The sequence below is a fragment of the Balaenoptera borealis genome, assembly GCF_965194805.1.
Source record: "Balaenoptera borealis genome assembly, chromosome: 9".
NCBI lineage: Eukaryota > Metazoa > Chordata > Mammalia > Artiodactyla > Balaenopteridae > Balaenoptera > Balaenoptera borealis.
This window is the reverse complement of record NC_138873.1, coordinates 13,980,923-13,993,538: the sequence shown is the minus strand read 5'-3', so window position 1 is coordinate 13,993,538 and position 12,616 is coordinate 13,980,923. Positions and strand designations below refer to the sequence as shown.

Below are 12,616 nucleotides of genomic sequence, written 5' to 3'. Positions count from 1 at the left end.
TATATTTTGCTCCCGTGTATAGTGGCAAATATTTTTCCAAAAGAAAACTGATGCAGGAAGATACTATTCCTTCCCACTTTTCAAAGTTTTCTGACCTCTCGGAAGGCATCTATAATATCTGGGTTTAAGATATATAACCCTACTGAGTTGAGGGATACAAGAGCCAGCAGTCGCTCAACGTGCCTTCGGGATCTAGGAGTCTCGGGATTCCCAGCTCCGTTTCAGCAATAGTGAAAGCCTCCTCCAGGTTTTCCCGGTTAGATCTTCCTTTCACCTTCTCCAAGTCCACTAGTTCCGGTTGAATAGCATGGATGACTGAATGAAAGGCCACTCCACTTCTCCAACTCCGCCCGAAGTCTTTTACTTCTATTCCACTCTGCCTTTAAAAAAATAATGATAATGTCACTTTCTAAACAGGTAATGCACACTTCCTCAAAGACTCAATCCAATCCTCCTTGGCAATGGATGATATGCAGTTAGCTATACCGGTACACTGGTTTTGAGAAAAAAGAAGCAAAGCAAAATTTTTAACGGGTAACAAGGTAAGGTGTAGAAATTCTGGTTCCGTACTTAAAGAGTTTTCTATATTAGGGTTTTCAGTAATTGAAAGACTCAATTGAAAGCACAGTTTTAAAGGAAACCAATAGAGAGAAAAAACACCTGGCAAAATAAAAAAAGGGAACATTTTAAAAACACCAAAACTGTTAATAATTCACCATTGTGTATTTTTTTGAAGAAGTCTGTAACACATTTCTAATGATAATGACAAGCAGCCTGTGTTGTACATGCACAGATGATAATAGACAAATATAATGTGGCTGAATTATATCAAATGCTGTAGAATGAATAAAATGCAAATGGTTGTGATCATGTCTCTAAATTAGTCACAAAAAAACCTATACTCCACATAAGTACAGACAAGATTAATTTACCCTACCATCAAACTGTTTGAGCAAATTGTTTTTTAAACTCTTTTTTTTAGAATTGCCTTGAGGGCAATGTGCTGGTGGCAAATCTTTGCTCTTTCGTGGATTTACTTCAAAGCCAGATATGATCACTAAGAAGTGATTCAAGTTGGTAGCAATATTTTGGTGTTGAAAACAGAAGCGAGGCAAGCTCACAATGAATAATTTTTTTCTACATGTAACTTATCAATCATAAAGACAGTTTCAAAAAGAGTTGCAAAGATGTCTTTGAACAACATTTTTTGATTAAGTCTAGAGCCTTTAAAGGTGATGAATAAATTAGGTAACATTCAGTAGATAAATATTCTGGTAGTTTCTTTTTAGAAAATTAGTCTCATTACAGTTGTTTCTAAATAAAACAGAAATAATATCACTCAATTCTTTTTGTCTGCTATATTCTCAAAATTTCCACAAACTGTAAGAGACAATATATCTTACTGATACCGTGATTAATATAAAAAGTTGGTAAATGCCCTTACATTTTATCTCTGCAAACTTTAAGGTTTACTTTAAATCATGTTTTACCAATGTACACTCAGTTTGCATAAAATATATTGTGCTAAAAATAACATCCTTGGACCTAATCACTGGCTTCATAAATAAATATTTTAAAAACAATTTTGTAAGATTGCAGCAACATCTCTTAGTTCTTTTAGAGTTTCTGTCTCTGGTGGTACAGATATAATTTTTTCAGCCAATGCCTGACACACTGGCAAATATCCACCCAGGTTAAGCAGTATGTTCTTATTATCTATTCATTTGTACATTCACCTCTGGCTTCATCTTACTTTTCTTCCTATATTTTCCCTTTGCCCACAGTTCCCCATTTTAAAATGTTTTTGTATTCACAGTCTCTTTATGCCACCTCAAATTATTTTTTAAATTTTTTTTACATTTTTAAATTTTTTTAAATTTTTATTTTATTTATTTTTTTATATAGCAGGTTCTTATTAGTTATCTATTTTATACATATTAGTGTATATATATCAGATTACATTTTAACAAATTGAGGTGGGCGGGGCACTCGTTCAAGATGGCGGAGTAGAAGGATGTGCTCTCACTCCCTCTTGAGAGAACACCAGAATCACAACTAACTGCTGAACAATCATCAACAGGAAGACACTGGAACTCACCAAAAAGACACCCCACATCCAAAGACAAAGGAGAAGCCACAATGAGATGGTAGGAGGGGCACAATCACAATAAAATCAAATCCCATAACTGCTGGGTGGGTGACTCACAAACTGGAGAACACTTATACCACAGAAGTCCACCACTGGAGTGAAGGCTCTGAGCCCCACGTCAGGCTTCCGAACCTGGGGGTCCAGCAATGGGAGGAGGAATTCCTAGAGAATCAGACTTTGAAGGCTAGCAGGATTTCACTGCAGGACTTCTACAAGACTACGGGAAACAGAGACTCCACTCTTGGAGGGCACATACAAAGTAGTGTGCATATCAGGATCCCGGGGGAAGGAGCAGTGACCTCATAGGAGACTGAACCAGACCTACCTGCTAGTGTTGGAGGGTCTCCTGCAGAGGCAGGGGGTGGCTCTGTCTCACCATGAGGACAAGGACACTGGCAGAAGAAATTCTGGGAAGTAATCCTTGGCGTGAGCCCTCCCAGAGTCCACCATTAGCCCCACCAAAGAGCCCGGGGAGACTCCAGTGTTGGGTCGTCTCAGGCCAAACAACCAACAGGGAGGGAACCCAGCCCCACCCATCATCAGACAAGCGGATTAAAGTATTACTGAGCTCTGCCTACCAGAGCAATAGCCAGCTCTACCCACCACCAGTCTCTCCCATCAGGAAACTTGCACAAGCCTCTTAGATACCCTCATCCACCAGAGGGAAGACAGCAGAAGCATGAAGAACTACAATCCTGCAGCCAGTAGAATGAAAACCACATTCACAGAAAGATAGACAAAATGAAAAGGCAGAGGACTATGTACCAAATGAAGGAACAAGATAAAACCCCAGAAAAACAACTAAATGAAGTGGAGATAGGCAACCATCCAGAAAAAGAATTCAGAATAATGATAGTGAAGGTGATCCTGGACCTTGGAAAAAGAATAGAGACAAAGATCGAGAAGACGCAAGAAATGTTTAATAAAGATCTAGAAGAATTAAAGAACAAACAAACAGCGATGAACAATACAGTAACAGAAATGAAAAATACACTAGAAGGAATCAATAGCAGAATAACTGAGGCAGAAGAACGGATAAGTGACCTGGAAGATAGAATGGTGGAATTCACTGCCACAGAACAGAATAAAGAAAAAAGAATGAAAAGAAATGAAGACAGCCTAAGAGACATCTGGGACAACATTAAGTGCACCAACATTCGCATTATAGGAGTCCTAGAAGGAGAAGAGAGAGAGAAAGGACCCAAGAAAATATCTGAAGATATTATACCCGAAAACTTCCCTAACATGAGAAAAAAGTAGCCACCCAACTCCAGGAAGCGCAGAGAGTCTCATACAGGATAAACCCAAGGAGAAACACGCCAAGACCCATAGTAATCAAATTGGCAAAAATTAAAGACAAAGAAAAATTATTGAAAGCAGCAAGGGAAAAACAACAAATAACATACAAGGGAACTCCCATAAGGTTAACAGCTGATTTCTCAGCAGAAACTCTACAAGCCAGAAGGGAGTGCCATGATACACTGAAAGTGATGAAAGGGAAGAACCTACAACCAAGATTACCCTACCCAGCAAGGATCTCATTCAGATTCGATGGAGAAATCAAAAGCTTTACAGACAAGCAAAAGCTAAGAGAATTCAGCACCACCAAACCAGCTCTACAACAAATGCTAAAGGAAATTCTCTAAGTGGGAAACACAAGAGAAGAAAAGGACCTACAAAAACCAAACCCAAAACAATTAACAAAATGGTCATAGAACATACATATCAATAATTACCTTAAATTTGAATGGATTAAATGCTCCAACCAAAAGACACAGGCTTGCTAAATGGATACAAAAACAAGACCCATATATATGCTGTCTACAAGAGACCCACTTCAGACCTAGCGACACATACAGTCTGAAAGTGAGGGGATGGAAAAAGATACTCCATGCAAATGGAAATCAAAAGAAAGCTGGAGTAGCGATACTCATGTCAGATAAAATAGACTTTAAAATAAAGAATGTTACAAAAGACAAGGAAGGACACTACATAATGATCAAGGGATCAATCCAAGAAGAAGATATAACATTTATAAATATATATGCACCCAATATAGGAGCACCTCAATACATAAGGCAACTGCTAACAGCTATAAAAGAGGAAATCGACAGTAACACAATAATAGTGGGGGACTTTAACACCTCACTTACACCAATGGACAGATCATCCAAACAGAAAATTAATAAGGAAACAGAAGCTTTAAATGACACAATAGACCAGATAGATTTAATTGATGTTTATAGGACATGTCTTTTCCTTTTACTAGGACATGTATAGGACACGTCTTTAAGGACATGTTTATCAGACATGCTTTCATTTCTGACAGTACAGATAGTAGATGAAATTGGTAAAAAAAAAAAAAAAAAAGAAGGGGGATTAACTATCTTGTGTTACTGAAACAGTTTTTTGATTTACTTCTCAAGTATTTTGAAATTTTATATGAAAACTGAATACACTCTGACAATTTGGTGTTCACTGGATATTTTATCCTTTTTCTCCACCTTCAGTCTTGTGAGAAGGATCAACCTTCACACTACAGAGTCTCACAAATTATAATTTTACAAACATGTCATATACTGAACTAGGCACAGATTCTAAAGTTATTTTATCCATGTCAGGTAAGAAATTGCTTGAAAAATAAATACCAGGAGAGTGTAAAATAGCTTTTAGAAAAATGATCAACAATGTGGTAGCATGACAGAATCATGTGTTCATTCCAGACTATTCATGGCAGAAAGTGGTCATCTCCCTGAATCTCTACAATTTATGCAGCTGTTAAATAAATGGATCTCATTGAGGTGTTGATAGGTGGAGAATCCTTGGGTCCACAAATCTGGACATTTATACAGGTAAGGAAAATACAACTTCCACCAATGTTACAAACATACAAGTTGCAGGAATGACGATTATTATTAGACCCCTGCACATCATGTGTGAAACAAAACTTATGCAGGAAAACTCTAACATCATTGAATTTGATTTTATTTCAAGCTATATAATATTAAATGAAAATTTATTTACTTTGTTTAATTAAATGCTGTGTAGAGCAACAGACAACAGAATATCACATTGACATTATTACAAAGTTTTATCGCGATAGCATCATGATATATGTTGTAGCATGTGATCACCAGTCCTCTCCTACCCAGCATGTTTCTTCTCCCTGCTTGGTTAAGCTGCAAAAGAGATTAGTAATACCCACTGTAGATGTTATGCAAAGAGCATGCCAGCAATGTGGGAAGGGCTTTTAATTTCATCCCTACTAGAGTCCCAAGAGCCACAAAGCTTTGCTTTCAGAAATATTTTTAATTGCAACTTGAATCATAAAAATATACCCCAAATTAGAAAACCACCAACACACTTTACAAGTTAAGCAAAACTATATAAGTTAGTAACACTAATTACATCTTCTCTATGTTTATTTTTTTCTCTCCTTATTTTTGCTCTTCAAACTCTTTAAAAATAGAACTTCCTGTGTTTAGTGCCTCAGTGTTTTATAATGATAAGTACTTGTTTACAACTATTTTCCAGAAGGAGAGAATTAGATGTGGGTTACATCTAGGCATGTGAAACAAAATAGAAAGTGAGTTAATTTTACATGTCATTTAGGAAAATCTTACAAAAACACAACTTCTAGGTGAAGAGATTTTATTACTGACCACATCTGACCACAAAGTATTGGTATGATCAATTGAAAACTCTATTGAAATTGCTATGAGAAAGTACTTTTTGAGAGTAGTAAATTTTATATCCAGTATTCTCACATATATGTGCACACATGTAAATTTATCATGCTTAGAATCAAACTCCCAGTCCATATAGCTGGAGCTGACAAAAGAATGTACATTCCAGATAAAAGAAAAGATCAAAGAAAACATTAAAAAATAAAACTGCTAGAAAGTTTCAAGGTATAAAAACAAATATGATTATTTCAGGATGTGGACCTTAGTCCGCAATAGTATTAAATAGAACTCAATAGTCTTATGAAGAGATAATCACGTTTAAACCTCTAATTTATTTGTGTAAAGATTATCTAATAGCAGCAGAAAATCCAAACAATGACCTAAATGGAATTAGTCCTCATGCTAATCAAGTGTAGGGATTAAACAACTTAATTGGGTCCCATCACACAAGTGAAGAAGGAATTAGTTTTATTACACTATTTTCCTAGAGTATCAGGGATGCTTTCTGTTTACATTTTAATTCAAGGGAAGAGTGAAATGAGAGCCGAAGCAAAGCCATTCATTCATATGTCGCCACAAATTTTGCAGTCAGTGGAATGTGCACTCAGTCATAAATTGATAACTCAAATTATTCAAGGGTTTCTAATTTAAACAAACTCCTTCTTGGTACTTACTTGGCGACTGTGTACTGGACCCACTTTAATAAAGCCTTCTTAGCATTTCCTTGGATCTTGGTGGCCACCTTGCGTTTGCTTGGGGGGCTGGCGGTCTCAGAGCTGACCATGCTGTCTACGGAGGACGCGCTGCTGGACAGAGACTGCAGCTGCGGGAGGTTGCTGGTCAACTCCTCAATCTGCGTGTGCATCAAGAGTCGGCAAAACGTCAGCATTATCTTTGTTCTTCTCTTCGCAGGTGGTTTACTTTTCCAACTTGATTGATCTTAACACCCTTAACCTCCCAACAATATAAGCTCTTAAAGAGCACGACCGATGTCTTACTCCTGTTTGCACTTCCAACCACATCTAAAACGGGACCTTGTACACAGTAATGAACACTTGTTAAATACATGCATGAATGAAGAAAACGAAACCTAATGGTTCTCCAAACTCAAAGAATGTGCACACCAAGAGTGAATCCTAATGTAAACTACGAACCTTGAAATGATAGTGATGTGTCAGTAAAGGTTCATTAATTGTAACCAATGTTCCACTCCCATGGGGGATACTGGTTAAGCGGAAGCCATGCATGTGTGGGTGCAGGGGGTACATGGGAAATTTCTGTACTCTTTGCTCAGTTTTGCGGAGAACCTCAAACTGCTCTAAAAAATAAAGTCCATTTCTTTAAAAAACAACCTTATGGCTAGAAGAATTATCCCAGAGAGAACAGCAAGTTAATTTCTCCCCTTAATGTCTAATAGGAGCATAGAACCGCTCCCTTCCAGAGGACAAAGAAAAACTTCCTGAACTCTTTTTACACCAATATTTCATCTCCATCGTGTTCTACCCACTTTTCGGATTGGGTACCTGGCCGAGTTCTTTGGGGAGTTCCATATATAACACCTTAGCGGAGAAAAAGAGGGCATTTTCTGCCAACAAAAAACAATGTACATGTGAAGGACACATCTCTGCTAACTTGAGGTTCAGCCGCAAAGGTACAGAAAATGAGGGCATTATTCATTATTAAAATGTCCACCACTACCTCCATCTGTGACATTTATTTCAACTGAAAAGGGAGCTGAAGAAGCACAATACCTGGAAATACAGAATAATGGTCCACATCAATCCGAGAACTATCGAGGGTCGGCCATCAGCTATATCAGTGGAGTTAATGTTGACTAATTTAATCTGTTTAAAAAGAAAAACTGTACTAGTAATGTACTAGAAGATTACAGATCATTTAAGTATGCAATAAGTAGCACTTTACTAGACGTCAGTAACATTTGGTCATGCCTGTGCAGCAGTACACAAGAGTAAGCAGGGTGAGCCATAAAAACACGGTCTCAGTGGAAATTTCAGGGGCATTCATTAGGTGCACACAATGAACACAACTACAGAACAAATTTCAAAAACTGGTTTAAAGTTGAAAAAAATATGACATCATGCGAGGAATTACCAACAAAATGCCAGACAGGAAAAAGAAAAAAAAAGGTTTTTCTTTACATTCAGAGGTTGACTGGAACGTAAAAGAAACTGTGAGGGGAAGTTTAAGAAGATGCACTTACTTTGAAATTTGTTACCAAATAGCATGAAACTTATGTTCTCTTTTACCTATAAAAGTCAGGAGTTAAAAATTCTAAAATTTGTACTAACCGGTGATCCTCTGTACGTGGACTGACATGAAAAACAAAGGGAGAAGATGATACATATACATAAATAGTCCTTCAAAATCCACATTATTTGTTCAAAGGGAATAAAAATGCAGGTGGTAAATTTAGAGCGTGATTTGCAGAATACATTTTAAAGATAAAGGAAAGCCAAGAAATAGTTAAGAGAAATAGTTAATTGTTAAGAGAAATAGTTAAGAGAGTAGAAAGAGACTGTGGGGATTCAGTTCCCTACTTTGGGGCACTGACAACTATAAAGCACTCAGAATTAATCTGTCTACAATTGTCCCCGATTATTCATTTCAATGTCTTCCCAACTATGAGAAAGTTCCAGGAAAATAGACTTGTATGGTAGGTCCAGCTCAGTCAACCTCTATAGAATACAATTAACTGCTCATCCCCCTCTTCATAATCCCTGGACAAATTAGAAAAAAAACTAAAGTACTCCTTAGACTTCTAGCTCAATAATTCTCAGTCAAGATTGAATAACGTGTGATATTAAAATAAAGTTCAGAAGTTTGTAAATAGCTTATTTTTAAAAAAATATCAGAAGCAAAATCATCCCACAAACACCTTACTCTTAATTAGTTTAAATTTACTAGTTATACATCTGAGGAGTAAAGTAAAAGCTAGCACAAAAGTCATTGTAAATAATTTGAGATATACCCATGGGATTTTATCTCACTGCTGAAGTTCACTCATCAGGTTCAGAGACAGAAAAAAATTGAGAACTTCCACAGATCACAAGATCATGTGTCTACTTCTTTTAAACCTAGCACTGTGTAAGATATAAAATACTTGTTGGTGGAAAATAAAGAGTGTCACATTTCTTTAATCTTTTATAACAGAACCTATTACAATCTTTATAATCATTTTGATTGCTCCATTTTACAATTTCTCCAGAATTTTCTCTATATCCATTTTAGTATCCATGGGCCACAAATTTATAATACATGCTAATAACCACAAGGTTAATGCCTTTCATAGAGGACAAATTATTTCTCTTTCCTTATATATCATTCTTTTTTAAAATGCAATTGAATATATAAGTTGAATTTCCTACCTCAACCCAGCTCCAACCACACTTTGAAGTTTACACATTCAGCTTATTATAGAACCTGAAGATCTTTTGCTCAACTTGTGAAGAAAAAATGTTTTTCAAAATTATTTTCTTTCTTAAAAACTTAAAAACCATAATGGGTTTGGGGAGCACAGGTTCTTTATTTGCTTTACCACCTCTCCCTTGCAAAATCCTATGAAATATACAATAAACTTTTAATAGCCCTAAGATTGTGGGATGGGCAATAGAGACACATCCAAAGAGACTGAAGAATTCCAGAAACCATAAAGGATGAATCACATAGATGGACCTCACCTCAGACCTTCTGAGCCAGAAAATAAGGAAGGTGGCCTAAGAATCTGTTTTAACAAAACCTCTAGGTTTGGAGAAGTTTGATTTTGTAAGCCAGAGGCCTGAATGGACTGAATTATCTTCAAAATTCACATGTTGAAGCCCTAACCCCCAATGTGACTGCATTTGGAGATACAACCTTTAAGGAGACAATTAAGGTGAAACAAGGTTATAAGAGTAAGCCCTAATCCAATAGAACTGGTATCCTTATAAGAAGAGGAAGAAACACCGGAACTCTCACTCTCACTTTCTCTCTCTCTCTCTGCACACACACACAAGAAAGGTCACGTGAAGGCACAGTGCCAAAGCAGCTGTCGGCAAGCCTGGAAAAACGGAGGAAATCAACCCTGATGACACCTTGATCTTGGACTTTCAGCCTCCAGAACTGTGAGAAAATACATTTCTGTTGTTCAAGCTATCCAGCCTGTGGTACTCTGTTATGGCAGCCATAGCTGCCCACAGATATTTCAAAAAAATATTTGAATTATTTGGGAAAAATTTCAAAAAAATTTAAATAAAAAATCCAGAGAGAGATGCAAGAGGGAAGAGATATGGGAACATATGTATATGTATAACTGATTCACTTTGTTATAAAGCAGAAACTAACACACCATTGTAAAGCAATTATACTCCAATAAAGATGTTAAAAAAAATAAATTAAAAAATTTAAAAAATAAAATAAAATATATAACCCCATCCCTTACAAACTAAAAAAAAAAAAAAAAAAAATCCAGACTACCAGCTTTTCTTGATACATTGGAAAACCTAATGAATAGATGCATCACCACTTTATGAGTTGTCTTCTACTTATATATATATAGGTAGCCAAATACCTGCATTATTTAATAAATAACTTAAATAAATAATAAGATTTCAATAAAAATCCAGACTACTGGCTTTTCTCGTTCAATTGTTAAACCTGGGATCACTGTGCTTGCATTTCATCGAGGTAACTCCAGATGGAACTGAGTATTTGCTTCCTTCTTCCAGACAGCACATGGGACTACTCAGTTTTCCTGCTACCATAATCAGCTTCTACCTTGCTTCATCGTTTACATCATCTATGGACCTCACAGGAACCTGAATTTATGTCCTTGTGTGCACTACGGCAAGCTTTAGGAAACGTGGTCAGTGACCGGCTCCTTGTATTACTATTTAGAATGATCCACCTGACACCTCATTGGAGAAAAACTTGTGGAAAGCAGTGATGAATCTATTCATTAGAGCCAAATTTATACAATTCTTATCAAATACTAACATATGCCTTTATTCAGTAACCCTGTAAACAAGTGGAAAATAAACACAATGGTAGGATTTTCTTCAGCAAACTTGAAAAGTGCCTTCATTACTCCTTATCCGAGTACTAAACAAATCTTCTATCATCTAAAGAAAAAATATAAATGGAGGACAAAGTAAATACAAAGGTTAAAGACAAATTCTTGAAAATATGTTTGAGACTTGAGTTCTTAAATTATAAAGAACAAAAATAAACAGTAAGAGGGAGGCCACCAAAGAGTCTTCAAAAACTCATTCTACCCCACTGTCAATTATTTTGTGAGCCAATGGGGTAAAGAAATGCAAGAAAGAGAAGCCCAAAACTATGTATTTCAGGTAGATTTTTAAAAAATCAAAGTAGTTAGGGATTTGTGGGGACAGAAAGGAAATACTTTGGATTTTGTCCTGAGACTCAAATGCATTACCTTTTGCCCTTAGTAAATATAATATTTAAAATCTGAATCCTCTACTTTTTAAAAAGTTATTCATGTTTGTTCTGTGAAAATGGACCTGGTACAAACAAGTCTTCTGTGAAAAGAAGACTCTTTGGTTCTTTTTACAAACAATGCCTTTCATGGGTTAAGTCATTAAATTTTTCTCCAACACATTAATTAATAAGAAGAATTTTGTTTTCATATTCCAGCCAGTGAATACACATCAGAACAAAGAAGGACACTATTGTTATATAGCCAAAATGGAAGACGAAATGACTGGGAAAACTCTAAATATCCTGTTAAATAAGGTTTTTTTTACAGCTTTCCATGAAAAACTCATGAAGCGAGAGAAGGAAGAAGAGAAACACTCCATTAAGAATGATGTTAAAGTGACCTGGAAACAATGTCCAATATTCTACTAAAAGCTAAGATTGTTTTTCTACACTATCTTAATGCCTAGAATCTCTCTTTGGTGTGAAGTTAGCACACTTGACTGAACTTTATACTGATTCACTGTACTAACAACTCATCAAAATGTAAATTATTTAAGAGCCAGAATCTAGTTTTCTTTAATTTTGTATTTTCCAGAATTCTCGTTTTACAGAAAATATTCAATTACGCATTTGTGGAATAAATGAAATAATTTAGTCCATATAGACAGAGAAGTAAATAACTGAATCATTCTATTTTCCAGAAGTATCTGGATATCCATTTATAAAGCTGGTTTTGGTATTGCCAAACACAGACTTCCTGAATTTCCACAAATTAGAAAAGGCTAAAATCTAAAAGGATTGGTGCAACCCTTCTGGAGGGAAATATGTCAACACCTAACAAAACAAAATACACACTTATGTTTTGACCCAACAATCATACTTCTAAAAATTTACCCAGAAGATACACTTCCAATAATACAAAAATACTTATGCACAGTTATTAATTGCATCATCATTTCTGTTTGAGAAGTGCTAGAAACAACGTAAATGCTCATTCATAAGACAGTGGTTGAATAAACTCTGGAACATCCAGACCACAGAATACTATGCAGCTGTAAAAATGAATGAGGAACATCTCTGTGAACTGATTTGAAGGATTTCCAGGATATACTGTTAAATGAAAAAGGTAAAGTGCACCTGGTGTATCGTTAGTATGCTACCTTTGTATAAGAAAGAAGGTGGTGTATGAAAATAACCTGCTCATTCCTGCAAAAGAAATACGGGAAGGATAAATCAGAAATTGGAGAAACTGGTTACCTAGAGGTGAGAAAAGGAGTGAAAGTAAGGAGAATGGTAATGGAGAAGCAAGTATGAGGAGGGAATGCCACTTCTCTAAGTGTAACTT

At 36.0% G+C, this 12,616-nt stretch overlaps 1 protein-coding gene across 8 annotated transcripts in view; it reads right to left on the bottom strand.

Moving 5' to 3' along the window:
* Positions 1-12,616, bottom strand: part of SYNE1 (spectrin repeat containing nuclear envelope protein 1) — a 445,509-nt gene that overhangs the window by 333,791 nt on the left and 99,102 nt on the right. For 5 of the 8 annotated variants that reach the window (XM_082405389.1, XM_082405392.1, XM_082405394.1 and 2 more), the window contains exons 5-8: positions 8,145-8,165; positions 7,587-7,679; positions 6,510-6,688; positions 184-380 (exon numbers count right to left, since the gene is read on the bottom strand). In XM_082405389.1, the coding sequence (XP_082261515.1) occupies positions 184-380; positions 6,510-6,688; positions 7,587-7,679; positions 8,145-8,165 (490 nt within the window). The remainder of the gene's footprint in view (positions 1-183; positions 381-6,509; positions 6,689-7,586; positions 7,680-8,144; positions 8,166-12,616) is intronic. The other 3 variants (XM_082405393.1, XM_082405398.1, XM_082405397.1) reach the window with 1 other exon arrangement.